Genomic DNA, 22,982 nt, shown 5'->3' with positions numbered 1-22,982 from the left:
CAAATAAAGACAGCTTCCCTATCATTCAACAAATTATTCAGTATGTGCCAACTATGTGCCATGCACTCAGGATACACTAAACAAAACAAAGAGGACTCCTTACCCTCATGGAGCCAACATCCTAGAGGGAACCAGCAAGCAGAGGGACAGCCAATCCTGATGACACAAGCAGCCCAAAAATACAGTCCCTGGACCAGCACTATTCTCCACCTCCTAGTTACTTGAAGCAATACCTTGGATTTTTCCTATTCCAAAGTAGAAGACTTCTTTTATCAGTACTAATTAGCATTTACATATGTGAAATAGGAACTTTCACTCTCCCAATAACTCCAGAAATTGGTAACAAACATATAAAGTTACCTTGTTCTCCTTATTATTCATCCATGATTGTAAACAAAAACCAACAGATGAGTCTATTTAAAAAAGCAAAAACAAAAACTGAAAGACCAAGTTATTTTATCAACCAAATAGCCAACAGTATCTAAAAATATCAAATTATTAAACACTTTTCCCTTGAAATAGAACACAGCATATATAAATGATGCTCTGGAAGCCACCATTGGTCAGTTAAGTTAGAAAACTATTAGAATGGGAAGTGTACAAAATTAACCCTGGCTGGTGTGGCTCGCTGGATTGAGCACCAGATGCGAACCAAAAGGCTGACACTTTGACTCCCGGTTGGGGCACATGCCTGGGTTGTGGGCCAGGTCCCCAGTTGGGGGGCATGCGAAAGGCAAGCAATTGATGTTTCTCACACATTCATGTCTCTCTCCCTCACTTTCTTCCTCCCTTCCCCTCTCTGAGAATAAATATTTTTAAAAAAATTATACACATGCCCAAATAATTTAATATGAATCTAAGCAACTTTTAAATCTATCTAGCTTTTGCTTTATAGAGGACATGGGGAAGAGAGAAGCAAGAAAAATGACACCCATGAGTAAGCAACAGAATCCAAATACTGGGGCAATCTATAGGGTGACTGACCCAGCCTATCTCAGTAAGGCACTGACTTGAGACATAACAACAAATGTACCATAACATAACCTTTCTTGAACCCAAATTCAACCAAACAGATTAGTAAATTGGATATGAACTAGAGTACTATGTGATAATTAAAAAAATTAAGTTTGTTAGTGGTCTTGATAGCATGTCGTTATGGAAGAAAATGTCCATATTTTCAGAGATGCACACTGAAATATGTAGGAACAAAATGTTTGAAATTTTTAAGTAACATAAGAAAAAAAGTCATAAAAAAACAGAAGAGATGAATCAAGTATGACAAAATCTTAGAGTAACTGAAACTGTGGGATAGGTATATATAAGTTTTTAACTGATATAAAATCTATACATCATAAAATCACCCTCTGAAAGTGTAAAATTTAATGTTCTTAGTACATTTACAAGGTTGTGCAACCATATTTACTCTAATTCTAAAATAGTGTCATTACTCTGGAAAAGCACTATACCCATCAGTAGTCACTCCCCATTCTCCCTTCCCCCAGGCTCTAGAAACCACTAATCTATATTCTGTATCAATTTCCCTATTATGTATCCACACATTTACCTATGGATAAACAGAAATCTACAAAATGTGACCCTTTGTGTTGGTCTTCTTTCACTTAGCATAATGTTTCCAAGATTCATCCATAATAGAGCACTTGTTAATACTTCACTCCTTTTTATGGCTGAATACTACTCGTTGTATGGACATAGACTACTTTGTTTATACACTCATCATTTAATGGACATTTAGGTTGTTTCCACTTTTTGGTCATTGTGACTAATGCTACTATGAATAGTCATGTTAAAGTTTCTGTATGGACATATATTTTCATTTCCGTTGGGTATACACTTAGGACTAGAATTCCTGAATCACATACATGGTAATGCTATGTTTTACACTTGAAAAAATTGTCTAACTTTTGGGTTGGCCAAAAAGTTCACACAATGGCTCTAGTAGAACTTGGCTGTCTTTAACTTAATTTGAAACAATTTTGTTAGATTGTATGTTGAAAGCTGGTGAATTTTTACAGTCATTTTAATATTGAAGATGGAAGAGACACATTTTCGATATATTATGCTTATCATCTCAAAACAAGGTAAAAATGCAATAGATGCCAAAGATTTTTGCAGTGTAGAGAAGGTGCTGTGGCTGACTGAACGTGTCACAAGTCGTTTGCGAACTTTCTTGGCTACTATTGACATTTTGGCCACATAATTCTTTGCTCTGGGGCTGTCTTATACATTGGAAGATGTTTAGCAGCAACCCTGGCCTCTACCCATTGGAAGCCAACAGAAGGAGATAGTCAACATAACTAGAAATACCCAAATAAAAAAAGTTATTGGTGAAATGAAAAATTTGTCTTCTATTTTACAGAAAAAAATAAATGGACTTTTTGGCCAATCCAGTATTTTCACAGTAGCTATACCATTTTATATTCCTACCAGCAATGGAGGAAGGTTTCAATTTCTCCATATCCTCACCAACACTTGCTATTGTCCATGTTTTTGATTATAGTAAGTACAAAATGGTATCTCATGATTTTGATTTGAATATTCCTGATGACTAAAGATGCTGAGCATCTTTTTAAGTTTATTGGTCACCTGTACAACTTTTTTAAAAAATATTTTATTTATTTATTTTTAGAGAGAGGGGAAGGGAAGGAGAAAAAGGAGAGAAACACCAGTGTGTGCTTGCTTCTCACGCACCCCCTTCTGGGGGCACAGCTTGGGTCACAACCCAGGCATGTGCCCTAACTGAGAACAGAACCAACAACCCTTTGGTTCGCAGACTGGTGCTCAATCCACTGAGCCACACCAGCCAGGGCTACAACTTCGTTACTGAAATGTTTATTGAAATCCTTTGCCCATTACACACGGTATTGGGTTGTCTTTTTATTAGTTGTAAGACTTCTTTATATATTTTGAATGCTAGTCTCTTACCATATATAAGATTTTCATATATTCCTCCTGATATGGTTGCCTTTTCACTGTCTTGAATAGTGTCTTTTGAAGCACAAAAGTTCAATTTTGATGAAGTCTAATTTATCTATTTTTTCTTCTATTGCTTATGAATGTGAGGCGTTAATAGTATTCTACTTTCACACATATTTGACATTTTCCATAAAGAGAAATACTAACATCCTTCAATTTTTTAACATAAATATATAAATGTGCATTCATTCATCAATCCTATAATACAGCCCAAGCAAGGCCTTTTGATTACTGAATCAGTTTGAAGTTATACAGTATCTTTGTTACATAAGCATACACATACTTTTCAGATTCTAGTCTTTATTTCTTTGAAAAAGAGAATATAGAATACTTAAAAGCAATCTGACAGGAGAAGCCCTGTACAATTTTCCCCACATTTTTGTAGTTTCTCCCCCAGATCTAATTTGAAGCAATTTTTCATATAATTCCAAAGTGTTCAATTTTGTTATCTTAGAAAAAATATTTTTAGAATTTATAATTCTTATAAAAATAAGTTGAGGAACAAAAATGACTGTTAATAAGAATATAAATTATTAGTAAGGAAATATAAAAGGTATATTAAAATCAGCCTACTTGTCTTGAACATAAAGTATGCTGTAGCTATCAGTGTGGTTTCCAAAGGAAAGGAGATTTCAGCTTAATCAGTAATGACAAGTAAGAAATTGATTTTAAGAGACCTTTTCCTATAAAGGATTATAAACATAATATTAATAAGTAAATGTCAAACCAAAGCATTTTCTGTTAACAGCTTAAAATATAGCTGCTAAGTTATAGCTTAAGATAAATATCAGTCCAAAGTCAGAGAAATGAGAAAGGAAAATAAAATATATACATAAAGAAATAATTTCTTATACTTCAGGACCTTGTACTTGTTCCAGTGGTAAAATCCTAACACAAGGATCTTGACTCTGAAAGGACTCTGCAGTTTTAGTCTCCTTCTCTTCTGTTTTTGCTATATCGCTGGGAAAAGCCGACTCTTTGAGGACAGTGTCCGACAAATGTTGACTTTCTATGTGGTTCTTTCTCCTAGAGACAGAACTTTTTAAATTAAGGAACAGATTGATCATGAAATGTTAGTCACCTTGGGTAAATCTATAAAACATCAATTAATCAGTTACACATTTTATCTCTCAAAAAAGTAAATACAATGAAAAGAAACATTTCTACTAGGACCAGCCAGAAACTACAACTGGTCACACTGTGGGTATTCTCAGGAATTGCGCCATCATTTTGTGTCTAGTGATGGACAGTCTACCAAAACCAAACACATTATCACACTGTTACTATGCCTCTCAAGTGATGAGGGTTTTTTCCCCCAAATAAGGATGTCTGAATCTATCATATCTAGAAAGTCAGCTTTCTAAAAACAAGAGACTCAAAGGATACTGCTAGACTTGCCAAATAGCTAATTATCTGAATTACTAAATGCTTTAAAAGTTTTTTTTTCATATTTTCTTTCTTTATCTTTAGAGGGGAAGGGAAAGAGAGAGGAAGAGAAACATCAATGTATGGTTGCTTCTTGTGCATCCCCTGCTGGGAACTGGCCCCTGCCGGGAACTGGCCTGCAACCCAGGAATGTGCTCTAACTGGGAATCGAACCGCGATCGTCTGGTAAGCAGGCCCGCACTCAATCCACTGAGCTACACCAGCCAGGGCCTAAAAGTTTTATTGTTAGCCCCTGACACTGTTCTTGACCTCATTTTTCTATCTACATCTGTTCTTTTATGTCTAGATGAAAATGTTTTTCCTTAAAGGCAGTTTTCCCCCCAATCTGCTGCAAAAGCTTCTGGATCTGTCGCAGCTCACAGAGTCATTTCACCAATAGGAGGAGGGGTAAGGATGGAACTGTAGAAAAAAAGCCTCTAAATGGAACAAATTTATCATCTGACCAACTAATATATAGGGCCAGGCTTAGATCTGCCAGGGTGGATGAAAAGAAAGTAGCCCTTCCACATGTTCCAAATTCTAACCCTTTGTGCCTATGGCAACTCCCCAACTCTATTTCCCAGTTTCTCCACCTCTTTACTGGGGCTGAAATTAAAAGCCACTAGCTTAATCCAATGGTGCATTCATAGGCCAGTACAGGAGAGTTTCACCCCAATCAAACAGAGCTGATAAAAGAAGGGACGGGTAAGCAGAAAGCATATAAATGGATACAAAGTAATGTGAGAGAGAAGATAAAAAGAAAAAGTAGTGGAAGGGAGTAAGATACTGACATGAAATATAAAAAATAAAAAACAAGTCAGGACATTCTGGTTAATTTTTGTATTTTAAAGCCCTCCCTTGAGAAAAGGATGTAGTGTGACCATCAGAAATCCAGCATAACAGAGATAGTTAAGGGCACTCTAACTACGTACCACTCCTAAAATCTTCAAACCTACACCTATCCCTTGTTTTTATTAGTCCACCAAAATTTATCAAATTAAGTCGTAAGCTTCAAGTGAAGTTGTCAAACCTCTGGGGATCCATTAAAATGCCAGTAAGGACAGCTATAAGTGAAGCAATCTAGATGAGATCCACCAATTCTAGCCCAACCTTACCTCTGATTCTGCTTGAGAAAAGCAGATGGGAGATGCAGGGGAAAAGAAAGCTGTGGTCTAGGATAAAAACAAAGTATCCATACAGTTCCCAAACAGTCTAGAATAAAAACAAAGCATACAGTTCCCAAACAAACCCTTCCACTGTGCTTTCTAGAAAGTACAGTGCTGGATTAGCAAAATTTTGCTATTTCTGAACCCCTTTCCCTAAACATTCCTCTCACCTCACTGCTTTAATGAAAACCTGGATGTTCTCTGAGGATATTGCTCTCCCTAAATTCCGTCGAATGGGGACGGGACTGTTGTCCCTCCCACAGAAACAGAAAACAAATCTTCCTGGAAGAACCACAGTAGCATCTCCTGACTAGTCAGAAGGAGGGCAGGAGGTGAGAGCAACAGAGAGGGATTGACTGAAAATCTGTCAAGACCACCTTGACAGGCAGTACTCCACTCCTGCTTCTCAACCCGCACAAACAAAATTACAGTATCAACATGATACTGAACACCTGGGGAAAAGGCTCTTCTCCAGACAAGGCATACAAAACACCTGTGCAGAATAAAGCTATGATGGTAACAGAGGCCCAGAACAAAGCATTAAACCCACAGGATGAAAAATGCCCCCACCTCCACCACAGCCTGTTCACCCTAATGTGAAGCCGGCCAGGAGCGCTGCCCTACTCACATAGAAACCTAATGAAAATGACACCTGACAGCTGAGCATGTCTACACTAGCAGCCTAGAAGACAACTGACCCACACACCAAATGGCTGCAGGTACAGCGAGGGCGTGTACGGGAGGCAACCAATCAATGTGATTCACATCAATCTTTCTCTCTTTTTCTCTCTCTTTCTCTCTAAAACCAATAAATATATATTTTTAATTTAATTAAAAGAAAAAAGACAGCCCTGGCTGGTGTAGCTCAGTGGATTGAGCACAGGCCTGCAAACCACACGATCACGGTTCAATTCCCAGTCAGGGCACATGCCTGGGTTGCAGGCCAGTTCCCAGCAGGGGACTCACGAGAGGCAACCATGCATTGGTGTTTCTCTCCTTCTCTCCTTCCCTTCCCCTCTAAAGATAAATATATAAAATATTTTTTAAAAAAGAAAGAAAAAAGACTGCCACAATTAGATACATTTGGAGGAGGAGCAGCTCAAGATAGGAAAAAATAAAGATGAACAACCTAAACACATAATATCCCCAGAGACAAGGAATGATTTATAGAACTTTGAAAAAATTCATTTACAATCTTTAGAAACATTCAAGTAGCTATTACATCCACAAAAATGAGAGACCAGGAAAAAAAGCTCTCAAAATTATGATTGCCTATGATTTAATAGAAGGATAGAAAAAATTAGGAACTTAATCTACAAAAGTGTCTTTTCTTTGAAAAAGAAAAAAATAGGAAAAAACAACAGAAACAGATCAATCCAAGTAGTCCAAAGAAGGACCAGAAAGAGAAGAGATAAAAATAGAAAACTGCCAAAGTATTAATAATCTAGAATAAAGCACAGAAATCTTTGAATTGATGTCAATTAAAATTCAGTGAGTTGGGGGAGAGGGGAAACCCAATCCAGGAGTTGAGAGTGAGGTCAACACAATACATCTACGACTTCACTTCATTAAGACTATTTTCCGCCCTGGCTGGTGTAGCTCAGTGGATTGAGCGTGGGCCTGCGAACCACACGATAGAGGTTCGATTCCCAGTCAGGGCACATGCCTAGGTTGCAGGCCAGTTCCCAGCAGGGGACTCATGAAAGGAAACCATACATTGATACTTCCCTCCTTCTCTCCTTCTCTTCCCCTCTAAAGATAAATAAATAAAATCTTTAAAAAAAAAAAGACTATTTCCCATCAACAGGGGTCAAAAAGACCACTTCCCCAGACCTCCTCATCTCCAGAGTGTCAAATAGTTACTTCCAATATTACCCTTGCCTCCCCCCATAGCCAGTCTTATCACCAATATCACTTCACTGAGACTGACTTCATGATGTCCTTTGTTCCTATTTATTTCAGTCCCTAGAACAAATTCAGGAATTCTTACTGCTAGCATCCTAATCTGCCTAAGACTGCACATCCCCTTTCTTCCCTTCCCAACAAACAAACCCTTCCACTGTGCTTTCTAGAAAGTACAGTGCTGGATTAGCAAAATTTTGCTATTTCTGAACCCCTTTCCCTAAACATTCCTCTCACCTCACTGCTTTAATGAAAACCTGGATGTTCTCTGAGGATATTGCTCTCCCTAAATTCCGTCAGATGGGGACGGGACTGTTGTCCCTCCCACAGCATTAGGATCACTGGGCATGGAGATGGAACACATAACATATTGTCCTGTGTATAAGGTGCACTTTTTGCCCAGATTTTTGAGGGAAAAATAAAGATACACATTATACATGGGTATAATGATTACATACAATGGGTATAATAATCCCAAGCAGAGCCCTGGCTGGTGTAGCTCAGTGGATTCAGAGTGGGCCTTCGAACCACACGATCGCGGTTCAATTCCCAGTCAGGGCACATGCCTGGGTTGCAGGCCAGTTCCCAGCAGGGGACTCATGAGAGGCAACCATACACTGATATTTCTCTCCTTCTCTCCTTCCCTTCCCCTCTAAGGATAAATAAATAAAAGCTTTAAAAAAATAATAATCCCAAGTAGAATGAACACAAAAATGTGGGTGAGCATTATATGCAGGAATGCATTATACACAGCAAAATGCTTAAGTCCTCAGTACCACTTCCAGATCATTCTTCCTAAAGCCTCTCAGCTGAGAATCACCTACTACCCCTCATGTCATCTGCCTTAGTACCACACTCCATAACCCTGTGACTACACCCAAGTTTCCAATCCATTCACACTGCCACATTTCACACTCTAAACCTTTTAATATCCTCTCCTCTTCCTTAAAATTATCCCATGGCCAGTCATCATACATCCCAACTCCCTTGTCCCTCATCAAAATACAACCCTCAATAACCCCAACTCTCCACTTAGACTTTACCAGCACTCCTGTAGCTAAATGTGGTTGTAGAAAATATCACAATCACACTGAGCAGTCTCACACTGAAGTCATTACCATCACCCTCAGCTGGGGCTCCTGATGCTCTCTGACAACCCTCCTATATTTCCCTTATATGTTCTCTTTTCCCACATTCCCATAGGATTTTTACACCTGGCTTTTCAAACCACCAACTCCTCCTCCTCCTCCCCCCCACTCAATGAGTTGATGGAAAAACCTGCAGCACTGAAAAGACAACTTCCTCAGACTCTTACCACATGTATGCACACATATTCCATTTCCTCATCCATTAATACAGAGGAACTATCCATAGTCCAACCCCTCTAAAGTCATTCCCTCCACTGCACATTAGATTCTAGCCTCTCTTATTATTTATACAAAGATATTGCCCTATCAAGTCTCTTCTCTTTCTATTTAATTCAAATTTTCCTTTTCCAAATAATCATCCTTATTACCATCTAACCATGCAATAACTCATCCCACCACATACACACACACACACACAAAACTTCTCATCCCATGACATCTACCAACTATCACAACCCACTTCTCTGCTCCCTTTTGCAGAAAAACTCCACAAGTTGTCTACTCTTACTGTCTCCAATTCTAATTTCCCATTCTCCCTTACACTCTACTACACCACTGTGTCTCCTCCTACTTCCACCAAAACCACTTGTCAGGGATATCAAGTCTATGCTAATTCCAATGCTCACTTCTTAGTCCTCGTTTTATTTGACACAACTGAATCACTCTCTTCCTTTATGTGTGTCTTCATGTGGCTTTCAAGACACTCTTCCTACCTCTAATCACTAATTCTTAGTCACTATGTCCATTCTCTCTGTCCAATTTCTTAATACAGGGTAGGCAAAATAGGTCTACAGTTGTGAGTACATGAAACAGAAGTTTATTCTTGTATTAATTAATGACTTGAGTCATTAATTAATACAAGAGTTTATTCTTGTATTAATTAACCATTAATTAATTAATGGTTCTACTATTTATTATTATTAACCTACTGTTACCCACCCCTGTATTGAAGCACCTGAACATCAAGTCTTGATGCTCTTCTCTTCTCCATTTATCTCACTACCTTGATAATCCAACCTCCTAGAGGTCTTCCTGCTTCCAGTCTTGACTCCCAACCATCTAGTCTCAACACAGTAGTGAGAGTGAGCCTTTTAAAACATAATTCAAATGGGATCCTCTAATGGTTTTCTGTCTCAAAATCCAAGTGCTTGCTCATCCACTCTAGCCTACCTGGCCATGCTCCTACCTTAGCGACTTTATGCTGGTTACACTCTGTACCTCAAATCCTCTTCCTCCTGATAGCCATAAGGCTAACTTCCTCCTTCAAACCTTTGCTCATTATCTTAAACCTTCTCAATGAGACTCACACTGACCACTCCCTTCCCTTCCTAATAACCCTCCTTAACATATTGTATTTTTTCTGCACTTTTCCCTTCTAATAAAATTTTCCCTTCTATAAAATTACTATATTTTAATGTTTTTCTTAAAGTTGGTCTTGTTCATGGGTAATTTCTAAATACTTGGAGAAGTATCTGGCACATAATAGGCACTTACCAGAAATACACAATGAATGGATGAATATAGAAAGAGTTAACATCTTTGATATGTAGAAAGGGCTTATATCTAAATGTTATCAAGAGGCAATTCACAACACAAATAAAAATAATGAATAAACATTCAAGTATGTTTGATCCAACTCTGGCTGAATGGCTCAGCTGGTTGCCAGTTCAATCCCTGGTCAAGGCACATACCTAGGTTGCAGGTTTGAGGGAGGCAACTGATAGCTGTTTCTCTCTCACACCAGTGTTTTTCTCTCTTTCTCCCTTCCTCTCTCTCCAGAATCAATGAACATGTCCTCAGTTGAGGATTAAAAAAGGAAAAAAGTATGCTTGATCCACAAATACTCAATTATAAATTAACACACAGAAAACTTTAAGATTAGCTGTAATACCACCATCTGTAACATTAATAGATATTGATATATTATATTTATGTTTTGCTGTACAGACTTCCAGATTTTTAAATATGCATTTATGCATGTGTATAAACTTTTTTGCTTCTAAAATCAAAGATTAAAAACAGTACTACCAAATATAGGGGACAGCTCAGAAAAGGAGGCATTATCACTTATCTTCTAGTAGAATTATAGATTGGCACAAATGTTCTAAAGAGCAATGTGGCAATTTCTAACAGTCTTTAAATACTTAACTCAGCAATTCCAATCCTAGAAATTTATCTTAATAAAATAATCTATAAGGTATGGAATATTTATGTATAAAGAAGTTCATTAAATACATAACGGCAAAATTCCAATAATTAAATGCCTAACATGGTACAGCAGTTAATATTATGATACAAATAAACAATGTAACTGGAAGATAAGCACAATGTATTTTTTTAAGGTTATAAACAGCATGTATAGTCTAATCCTATTTTATGAATATATATATATATATATGTGTATACACACACACACACACACCCATGAACACTGCATAGAAATATCTGGGAAAAAAGGAAAAAAGAAAAAGAATAAAGTCTGGAAAACCATACATAAAAAATGTAATCAACAGCTACTCCTGTTAGGGGGATTTCAGACTTTATTGTCTTACTTATAGGAAGACAATATTTTCTTTATTCAATGAGCATACATTACTACTGGAATCAGAAAAAGTGTTTTAAAAGACTTAAGTGTTTGTGTTTAATATAAATATTCATACAGAAGAAAGTGAGACACAGTGGACTTTCATTTTCTACAAGACTGAGACTCACTTCTTAAAAAAAATCCTCACCTGAGGAGCAGTTTATTGACTTTAGAGAGGAAGGGAGAGAGATAAACATCAATCAGGTGCCTCCCACATGTGCCCAATCTGGGATTGAACCCACAACCTAGGTATGTGCCCTGACCGGGGATCAAACCTGAGACCTTTTGGTGTACAGGACAACACTCCAACCAACTGAACCATCCAGCCAGGACTGAGACTCACTTTGAATACAGTAAAAGCAACATGGAGGTACAAACTTACTCATCATCCTGGAAGCTAAGCTGTAACTTTGCTCCTGGTTCAGCTTCACTCTGGCTATTGGGAGATGACTCAGATGGAACCGAAAACCTCCCTTCTAGTAAATAAGATGCCTGGATATCAGAATACCTATACACACACACACACACACAAAAATGTTTTTAATTAAATTATGTACATTTAAAATTCACTCTGACATAAGCCATAATGATTATGAAACCAACCAGGTGATAAAACAAATTGAGCCTCAGTGTTCAAAACCATCATCCTGTGTGCAAAACACTGATATGGATCAGCAATGGGGCATGTATGTATTAAACAAGAGTCACAGAAATCTTAAACCTAAAAGAATTTTACAGGGTTAATCTAGCCCCTTCATTCCAAAGGTAAACAAAATGCTCTTTACCAAATATTATGTTGGGAAGACAGAAAAGTGGTAAGATATTTAAGCATGGGCAAACTGTATGCACCCTATTTAACTCAAAATACCAGCTACCATTAAGGCTGTACTAATACAAAGCCAAAACACACTATGGATGGAAAAAATATGGACCAAAGGTCACTGGTACTCAATCCCAAATTCACCCATTCACCACAGATAAGGCAATGTCATTGGGAAAGACACAATAAGATTTCATCTTTTTCCATATTAATTTTCCATCTCTGTGGCCATCTCCCTCAGATAAAGCAAAAACTCAAGCTTGACTTAGAAATTTTACAGACGCACCAGTATATTGGATGGTTTCTGGACCTAAAAAAACAATCATCTGGTCAAACAATTCTTACCTATTATTAGTGCTGGCTCTATTTCTAGCAAGTGTTGAAACAGCAACAGGCAAGCCAAGATTTGAAGAAAACGTGACATTTTCCAAAGTCCCATTGTTACCAAGTAATGAATTGGTTAAAAAGCTTGGAAATGACTCGTCAGCTATACCTCGAAAATCTTCCATCTCACTGCAACAATAAAAGTTTATATAAATCAAATATTATTATAAAACTTCGGCAAATAGGAGTATAAGTATAATAAATCATAGGGGAAAAATCGTATTTTTGGAAAGAGCACTAAGAAGACATACATTCTGAGCTAAAGTAACTCTCAGAATACTTCACTACTTCATAGCTGAGAATATAAAAATCAAACTATATTAACATAATAATGAAATACAACACAGCTTAACTTACTCTTGGACTGCTATAGCAAAAACAGCAATTATCACAAACTGATCCAGTAAAGAAGCAAAGAAGGGACAACATTGATGGCACACAGATTTTAGGATATACTTAAAAGTGTACTAGTAGGGTACCCATTCTAACATAGAATAGGAAAAATAGAACTAGCAAAATATAGCTCTTGATTTCAGAGATTATCGTTAAAGATAAGCAAACACTTTAAAAAGTGAGTCCACTTAAAGAAAAATTTTAAATTAAAGCATATTTGACACATGGACAAGGCAAAATGGTAAAACTGGTATATAAAAAACTAAGTCTAGAAAACAATGGCAAAGAACCTACACTACTGATAGAGATCCTCTAGCCCATATTACCCACTGGCTCAAATGGACCCTAACACAGTACTCAGAGGAGATGTGACTCAATCTCAAAAGTATGTCAGAGTGCTTATAGGGGCTATGTGGGAACAAGGCCTGGACTTGCGGCCAAGATGGAGGCGTAGGTGGAAACACTGTGCCCCCACCCACAACTAAGTTTAAAGACAGCAAAGTTTTACTAACAAAAACACACCCAAAACAGTGAAAACTGAACTGCACGGAAGTCCAACAACAACGAGCCACTCAGCCAGACTGGTAAGAGGCGCAGAGTAAGTGGCGGACTGGGGTTGGGCTGGAAAGATTGCTCAGTCCAAACAACCCAGGAGCAGAGGTAGAGGCACTTGGTGGATCCCAGGCGTCGGATGGTGATGGGCAGACCCAGTGAGGGCACAGGGAGGCTGGCTGAATGCAGTCACACATTCGCACACAGAAAAACCAAGCGAAGGAGCAAACAGTGAGACAGACCGCTCAGGCTAGGGCCCCAGCCACGGGAATTAGAGCCTGAAAGCACCAACTGGAAAGACTTTCTCGGGGTCGAGGGGCCAGGAGAGGCTCCCAGGCTCACAGAAAGTTCATTGGAGAGACCCACAGGGTCCTGGAGAGTACATGGGCCCGCACATCCAGGAACCAGCACCAGAGGGGCCCACTTTGCTTGTGGGAAGCCACAGAGGGGACAGAAATCTGACAGAGAGCAGAGCAGAGCAAAGCACCCTTTTTTCCCCCTCTCTGATCCCGCCCTCATATACAGCATCACAACCCAGAGACTGGGTTGCCCCGCCCTAGTGAACACCTAAGGCTCCACCCCTCATACATAACAGGTGCAAACAGACCAAACAGTATGACTCAAGAACAGCTCAAAGCCCCAGAGCCTATAATTCTAGGTGACCAAGAAATAGCCAACCTTTCAGATGCACAGTTCAAAACACTGGTGATCAGGATGCTCACAGAATTGGTTGATGTTAGCCACAAATTAGAGGAACATATGAAAGCTAAACTGATTGAAATGAAGGGAAATGCACAGGAAAGCAATAGAGATGGAAAGGAAACTGGGACTCAAATCAAGGGAGTGGACCAGAAGGAAGAAAGAAATGACCAAACAGAAAAGGAGGAAACAAGAATTCAAAAAAATGAGGAGAGGCTTAGGAACCTCCAAGACATCTTTAAACATTCCAACATCCGAATTATAGGGGTACCAGAAAGTAAAGAGGAACAGCCACAAGTGGAAAACTTATTTGAACAAATAATAAAGGAGAACTTCTCCAGTCTGGCAAAGGAAATAGACTTCCAGGAAGTCCAGGAAGCTCAGAGAGTGCCAAAGAAGTTGGACTCAAGAAGGAACACACCAAGGCACATCGTAATGACATTAGCCAAGATGAAAATGAAGGAGAGAATCCTAGAAGCAGCAAGAGTTAAGGGGACAGTCACCTACAAAGGAGTTCCCATCAGACTGTCGGCGGATTTCTCAAAAGAGACCTTACAGGCAAGAAGGAGCTGGAAAGAAGTATTCCAAGTCATGAAATCCAAAGACCTACATCCAAGATTGCTCTATCCAGCAAAGCTTTCATCTAGAATGGAAGGGCAGATAAAGTGCTTCTCAGATAAGGTTCAAATTCAAGGAGTTCATCATTACCAAGCCCTTATTATATGAAATGTTAAAGGGACTTATATAAGAAAAAGAAGATAAAAAATATGAATAGTGAAAGGACAGCAAACTCACAGTTATTAACAACCACACCTAAAACAAAAGCAAACTAAGAGGACAGCTAGATCGGGAGCGTAAACATAGAAATGGAGATCATATGGAGGGTTAGCAACAGGGGAGTAGGAGAAGAAGTGGGGAGAAGGTACAGAGAATAAGTAGCATAGACGGTAGGTAGAAAATAGACAGGGGGAGGGCAGGAATACTATGGGAAATATGGAATCTAAAGAACTTGTGACACATGGACATGAACGAAAGGGGGGAAATGGTGGGGGAGGGGTGTGCAGGGTGGAGGGGAGTGAAGGGGGGAATGGGACAACTGTAATGGCATAATCAATAAAATATATTTTTTTAAAAAAGGGTTATGTGGACTTCAGTAAAGAAAATCAATACATTAGAAAAGGCTTAATAAATGAGAGGGTATTGGTGCTTTACCTTCAAGATAAGGGGGCTTTTAAAGATGACAGATAAACACAAGCAAAGAGGAAGGAAATTAAGATTTACTGCATACCTACTACCTTAAGTCATTTATCCTCATTTATAAACAAAGAAGCAAACTCAGACACTAAATTTAACTAATATTTAGCCAAGACTGTACAATTAGTAACATTCAAAGCCAGGTGTGATTCCAAAATCCACTCTAACAACTATTTGTGTGGTAGCAACAGCAAGTGTATCAGTGTATTTTGGCAAATGGCATAAAAAATAACATGATGAATGAAACCATGAAGCCAGATCCTAAAAGCCTTAAGTTGTATATTAGGAAGTATGACGTGTATGTTGCAGCCCAGGAAAGGACTATCTCATCAACCTACAGTAGGGAGAGGGCTTCAAATCTGAAAGGGTATTCAGAGAGCTACCACAATTGGTAAGAGAGACAATAAGGAAGGGCTGTGCCAGGGTGAATGAAAAATGCACTGAAGTATAGATTTTCAGTAGTGTGCACTAATTTAATTACAAAATAGAAAAAGTTTTAAGACCACTAGAGAGCTACAAAACTTATTTAATTACGGATGAAGTATCCATGCTCCTGTCAGAAACCCACCTCTCCTCTTTGTACTTGATCCCAACCCCTCTCACCAATGCAGTGACATAGCCTGGGCCTCTCTCCTGAACCTCAGATATTCAACTACCTACTTGATATTTTAACTTAGATATCTAACAGACACCTAAACTTAGATCTTGATTACATTTCACTCCAACCTCCTCAAAAAAATTCTGCTCTCCGATCTTCCCCAAAGAGCAAAATGATAACTCCATTCTCCAGTTGCTCAGCCACAAAACTTTAGTCATTACTGACTCCTCTCATATTCATACATCCCTATATGCAATCTCTAAACAAGTGACAATGGCCCTGGTCAGGTAGCTCAGTTGGTTAGAGCATCATCCTGATACACCAAGGTTGCGGGCACATACAAGAAGCAATCAATGATTGCATAAAAAAGTGGAACAAATCGATGTTTCTCTCTCCTCCCCACCTCTAAAATCAATAAGCTTGTTAAAGAAATGATAATCGTTATGCTGTAACGTATAACCAGAACCCGCCATTTCTTACTGTGGCCACCTTGCTCAAGCTACCACAACATACTGCCTGGATACTATGATAGCCTTCCATCTCCATACCTCTAGTCTTCCTCCCCTAGTCTATTCACCCCACACTAAAGTTATCCCTGACAAGGGTGTCCAACCTGCAGCCCACAGACTACACATGGCCCAGGATAGCTATGAATGTGGCCCAACACAAAACTGTAAATTTATTTAAAACCTTTTGCTGCTCATCAGTTTTTGGTTACTGTTTGTGCATTTAATGTATGGCCCAGAGATGCCAAAATGTTGAACACCCCTGCTGCTAAGGTAAATCAAGTATTTTCACTCTTTAGCTCAAAACCTTCTACGGGTTTCCCATCTAGAGTAATGTTAGTCCTTATAATGACCAATGGAGACAGGATAGATAATCTCTTTGTCTTCTACTACTCGTCTTCCTTTTTCATTCCCTTTCTGCCATGCTATCCTCCCCATTGTCAGCAAAGCACATTAAAACTCCTGCATCAGAGCCTTTGCCCTTACTCTTACCTCTGCCCAGCACACTGATACCCAAGATAGGCTCACATCTTGCTCTTCCACTTCTTTCAGGTCTTGGTATAAATGCCCACTTACCTGTCAGGTCTTCCCTCAGATAGCTATACAGTCTAAGCAATGCACTCCAATTTCCTTGCCCTGCTTTCTTTTTTCTGTAATATTCAGTACCATCTGGCATGCTATACAGCAAGGGTAAAGGTAGGTTTACAATTGCATGGAAAATAACACAACAATTAATAAATAATACAAGAATAAACTCTGCTTTCCATGTACTCACAACTGTAAGCCTACCTTTGTCCCACCCTGAATAATTCACCTGTTTAACTATTTCCCCCTATATTAGAATGTTAAGCCCTGGAGGGGCAGGGATTCACCCTGTTTTACAACTGAATTCCTATCCAGGGCAGAGCTTTGCACAGAGTAGATCCTCAATAAATTTGTTAAATGAATGTTTTCACAATATGTCAACACACAGGAAATTTATCTCTATCATGTAAGTACCCTCCTCTCAAATAATGCCCCAGCATTTTCCTCTTGAATATTTCTATTTCCTCTTCTTGATTTCTATAAACATGTTCAAACTTCTTCCATCTTTCATCTTTCACTTCCTGCCACCAATTCTCACCTTCCATTCACAGTTAAGAGTCTTAGAAAAATCCAAAATTACTACTTATACATTTCTTCCTCTTATATTAGGGACAACCAGGATTCTGACCTCAGATCTTGTCATGAAATGTATGGGGTTGGCCAAAAAGTCCATATAATTTCTTCCATTAAAAAAAAAAGACACATTTTTTTCATTTTCACCAATAACTTTTCTTATTTGGATATTTCTAGTTATGTCGGCTATCCCCCTCTATTGGCTTCTAGCGGGTAGAGGCCAGGGGTGCTGCTAAACATCTTCCAATGTATAAGACAGCCCCAGAGCAAAGAATTATTTGGCCAAAATGTCACTAGTACCAAGAAAGTTCGCAAACCACTTGTGAACCATTGGATTAGCCACAGCACCTTCTCCATACACTGCACAAATCTTTTATTGCATTTCTTGTGTTATTACCTTTCTTGAAATAATAAAGCATAATATGCCAAAAATGTTTCATATTTCTTCCACCTTCAATACTAAAATGGCTGCACAAAAATTCATCAATTTTGATAAGTTATTTAAATGCATGCTGATAAGACAACCCCAACAATTCAATCTAACAAATTGTTTCAAATGAAGTTAAAGAGAGCTAAGCATTACTACAACCATGGTGCGGAATAAAATTAAATGAGCTTTTTGGCCAAGCCAATATATACATTTCTCTAATTCCTCCACCAGAATTGCAAGGTAGTCATTTTCCCTACTATTAAAGAAGCTGAGGCCAAAAAAGGGACTTAAGAGACATTTCCAGATCAGCCACACAGTGCATACAGAAGTAGAGGACTCACACCCAGACAAATCTGGCCCCAGAGTATTCTTCCTTCTGCACTAATGCCATCTCACTCATCTTTAAATCACCTCAGCACAGACCTCCTCTATTCTAAAATGGACACCTCTATTTCCAAGTGGCTCTTTGACATCTACCTTACCTCTGACTCCCTCCCAAGTACTGCAAAGCCAACATATATAAAACTAGATTTATTACCTTTCCCCCAAACACTCTTCCTATTATCATTAGTTTTGATATATATTATCCATATTCTCTTGCTATACATGCTAGACAGACACCTGGGACCATCTGATCCTTTCTGCTCTCTGTTACCAAATTATAATGCTTCTAAGTCCAGATATATCTCTGAAGCTAAGATCCATTTACATATTCCCAACACCTGTCACCCACACTATTTTGTTTTAATCCTCATCCAAGGGCACTTCTTAATTTTTTTTTCAGAGATAGAAAGGGAGAAAGAGAAACATTGATCAACTAACTTTCATACATGCCAGTACCAAGGATTGTACACACCCTACCCAGGGATTGTATGTGCCTGGACCAGGACCAAACCCACAACCTACATATGTGCCCTAACCAGGAATTGAACCCACAATCCTCTGGTTACAGGACAATGCTCCGTACACCTGAGCCACACAAGTCAAGGCACTCATCACCTTTTAATCTAAATTATTCCATGAGTCTTCCAACTAGCCTTCCCATGTCTAGACTCATAATTACTATGCTATTCATTTAAAGATATAAAAACTGCATTCAAATACATACCAAACTTTTTAAGGGTGATTCCTGTTAGGAGTCAAATCTAAGAAAATTTATGTATTAAGCAAAGATCATTCATGCAACAATCATTATCAAACACAAATCATGAAAGACACTCTACTGGGCACCAGAAATGCAAAACTAAATAAGGCAGCTCCCCTCAGGTTGCTAACAATCCCTATCAATTATGATGCAGCATTAAGTGGTTGGCCAGAGCTTTGCTACGCTTGCAAGAGTAACACACCTGGACTTCCAGCCAAGATGGAGGTACAGGTGGACACACTGTGCCTCCTTGCACAACCAAAGTTAAAGACAATAAAAATTTAGAAACAAAAAAACAACCAACAGACAGGAAATTGAACCATATGGAAGTCCGACAACCATTCATCCAGACCAGTAAGAGGGGCACAGTCGGTGGCCAGAGGAGAAGGGTCCCAGCAGGAAAAAGCAGTGGCTGGCAGGCCCCAAACGTGAGGAGGCAACGAGCAGACTCAGTGAGGCACACAACGTGGCTGGCTGACCACAGTCACACATTCACGTGCAGATAAACCAGGTGAAAACAGGCAGTGAGACAGACCATGCAACCCAAGACCCCAGCGCCAGAAAATAAAGCCTAAAAGCACCAACTGAAAACACTTGTGGGGGTTGAGTTGCCAGGAGAGACTCCCAGCCTCACAGGAGAGTTCGCTGGAGAGACCCACAGGGTCCTAGAATGTACACAAGCCCACCCACCTAGCAACCAGCACCAGAAGGGCCCAGTTTGCTTGTGGGAAGCGGCAGAGGGGACTGAAATCTCAGAGAGCAGAGCAAGCGCCATTGTTCCCTCTCTTACCCTGTCCCCACATACAGCATTACAACCCAGTGACTGGGTTTCCCCACCCTGGTGAACACCTAAGGTTCTACCCCTCACTACATAACAGGTGTGACCAGACCCGCCCGCACCAAAAAAAGGCTCAAATGCAAAAATAATTCAAAGCCCCAGAGCCAATACTTTTAAGTGACCAAGAGACAGCCAACCTATTAGAGGCACAGTTCAAAGCACTGGTAATCAGGATGCTCACAAAACTGGTTGATTTTGGTCACAAATTAGATTTAAAAAAAGGAAGGCTACACTAAGTGAAATGAAGAAAAATGCACAGGGAACCAATAGTGATGGAAAGAAAACTGGGACTCAAATCAATGGAGTGGACCAGAAGGAAGAAAGAAACAACCAAACAGAACAGAATGAAGAAACAAGAATTCAAAAAAATGAGGAGAGGCTTAGGAACCTCCAGGACATCTTTAAACGTCCCAAAATCTGAATTACAGGGGTACCAGAAGGGGAGGAGGAAGAGCAACAAGTAGAAAACTTATTTGAACAAATAATAAAGGAGAACTTCCCCAATCTGGTAAAGGAAATAGACCTCCAGGAAGTCCAGGAAGCTCAGAGAGTCCCAAAGAAGCTGGACCAAGGAGGAACACACCAAGGCACATCATAATGACATTAGCCAAGATGAAAATGAAGGAGAGAATTCTAGAAGCAGCAAGAGATAAGGGGACAGTCACCTACAAAGGAGTTCCCATCAGACTGTCAGCTGATTTCTCAAAAGGGATCTTGCAGGCAAGAAGGGGCTGGAAAGAAGTATTCCAAGTCATGAAATCCAAAGACGTACAGCCAAGATTGCTCTATCTAGCAAAGTTTTCATTTAGAATGAAAGGGCAGACAAAGAGGTTCTCAGACAAAGTCAAGTTAAAGGAGTTCATCATCACCAAGCCCTTATTATATGAAATGTTAAAGGAACTTATCTATGAAAAAGATTAAAAATATGAACAATATGAAAAGACAGCAAAAGACAGTGAAAAGACAGCAAACTCAGAGTTATTAACAACTACACCTAAAACAAAAGCAAACCAAGCAAACAACTAGAACAGGAACAGAACCACAGAAATGGAGATCACATGGAAGGTTATCAACAGGGGAGTCGGAGGAGCAGAGAGGGGGGAAAAAGGTACAGAGAATAGGTAGCATAGACGATAGGGAGAAAATAGACAGGGGGAGGCAAGAGTAGTGTGGGAAATGTAGAAGTTAAAGAACTTATGACACATGCTCATGAATTAAAGAGGGGGAATGTGGGTGGGAGGGGGTGTGCAGGGTGGAGGGGAATGAAGGGAGGAAATGTGACAACTGTAATAGCATAAGAAATAAAATGCATTTTTTAAAAAAGTAACACAGCCTAGTGGAAGATTCCTTAAGATGTAATCTAATACTTTGTCTATCATTTCCAGGAAGGATTACACTTGTTCTACACCATGAGTAGTCATATCACCTTCCTAAAGCTTTCCTAAAAAGAAAATTCCAACTTCCCTCTATATTGCACTACTCACCCCTTCTCCATCACTTAAAAGTGTAGTCAATATCATGTTATCTTTCCTTTTAATACTTGAACTAAGCAGCCACCTTTGAGATTTCTCTTGCTATTTCCTTAAAGTGGTAACCTCAAAATTTTGCATTTGAGTTCATTAATATTTAGTTGTTTTAATTACACTCCTGGATATATAAAACATCATTTATGGTAGCCATGAATTGGAGAGCTACCTTTACAATTAAACACATTTAAAAGCATGTGCTGTGGAAAGACTGTCGTACTGCCCAAATATCCAATATTTAACCTTGGCATTTTAGGATATATCTCATAATTATGTAGGAATTCAGTGTATTTTCAAAACTTACTGCAAATTTTATCCACAAAACCGCAATTTGAAGAAAGAGCTGATCTTGGCGCAGTAAAAACTCCAATCGAATAATTTCAAAGTGGTTAACAGCAAATGGAAACACGGTCATAAAAAGAGCTGTCCTCCAAACGACTACCTCGAAAGGGACCTCGTGTTTTACTAAACAAAGTCTGAAATAAAGAAATAGCAAAAATAGAATGACATTAAGCATTGACTTATTTCACGTTTTATTCATAAAGAAATCAGATACAAGAAATGTAAGGAAGTGCCGCTTAGCAGAAATCGAAACAGAAGTAAATAACGGGTGACATTAGCAGACCCCTCTACATTTAGCTATGTCATTTCCTGGGTCAAAGTCTTAGACAAAAATAAGAAACCGAACCGCCCATCACACACGAAGCAACAAGAGCAAGGTGCAAGGCGGGTTTGTTAATCACCTTGAGGAACACGGGACGTGATCCCCATAAAATCAAAACCTGTTTCTTTCAAAGCCGCTCTCCAGTGCTTGGCTAAGAATCTCAGACCCGTGAATTTCAGACACAGTGGCGTCCAATTAAACTCAATGAGCGAAATTCAACTGTGGCGACCCGACCGGCATGATTGAACTGAGCGGTCCGAAATAAGCTCACATCCACAGCCTCCACCCGGAAGTCTGCGCCACTTTCCCAACCTCTCCCAAACCGTCCCTGCCCCGCTGTCCACGCAGCCGAATCGCCGGCCAGAACCGTATTCGACTGCCTCCTGCCCAACCTCACGTCAAGACACAGGAGCCCGCGCCTCATCACCAAGCCCTCAACCCTTACTTCAGGAAGTGGTGTAAAGTTCGAGGAAGGGGCGTCTCCAGGTGCTGCAAATGCGCCTGCGCGTTCCCTCACTGCCAGCTACAGCCTGAGCCGTCCTTACCGGGTCTCTCAGATTTACGTCTGTTTGCGACAGGAGCGGAGAGCAGGGACTGAGGAACGGCTTTGGGTTGCACAGCGCGAAGTGACTGTGCAGGTACTAACCTCAACGATTGGACGGGGATGGCGCGCTCAGTTTGAATCCAGAAAGCGCGCTCTGCACCAGGGGAGGAATTCACCAGCGCCTTAGGCGGCTTTCTCACTAACGAAACCGAAAGCGGCCCATTGAGAGACTTAGCCAATTTGAAAGTAATGC

At 39.5% G+C, this 22,982-nt stretch overlaps 1 protein-coding gene across 1 annotated transcript in view; it reads right to left on the bottom strand.

The window, feature by feature from the left end:
- The window catches only part of CEP192 (centrosomal protein 192), a 147,203-nt gene extending 124,504 nt beyond the window's left edge, over nucleotides 1–22,699 (bottom strand). Inside the window, exons 1-6 of the mRNA XM_037067640.1 lie at nucleotides 22,265–22,699; nucleotides 21,826–21,997; nucleotides 12,385–12,552; nucleotides 11,602–11,727; nucleotides 3,857–4,032; nucleotides 361–413 (exon numbers count right to left, since the gene is read on the bottom strand). Of these exons, the coding sequence (XP_036923535.1) occupies nucleotides 361–413; nucleotides 3,857–4,032; nucleotides 11,602–11,727; nucleotides 12,385–12,548 (519 nt within the window). The 5' untranslated portion in view covers nucleotides 12,549–12,552; nucleotides 21,826–21,997; nucleotides 22,265–22,699. The remainder of the gene's footprint in view (nucleotides 1–360; nucleotides 414–3,856; nucleotides 4,033–11,601; nucleotides 11,728–12,384; nucleotides 12,553–21,825; nucleotides 21,998–22,264) is intronic.
- Between the last annotated feature and the right edge of the window lie 283 nt (nucleotides 22,700–22,982).

This window comes from Sturnira hondurensis, unplaced genomic scaffold, assembly GCF_014824575.4.
Source record: "Sturnira hondurensis isolate 20B ecotype Veracruz unplaced genomic scaffold, ASM1482457v3 Scaffold0017338, whole genome shotgun sequence".
In the NCBI taxonomy this organism is placed as follows: Eukaryota; Metazoa; Chordata; class Mammalia; order Chiroptera; family Phyllostomidae; genus Sturnira; species Sturnira hondurensis.
The sequence above is the reverse complement of the archived record's forward strand: the minus strand, read 5'-3'. Positions and strand labels throughout refer to the sequence as shown.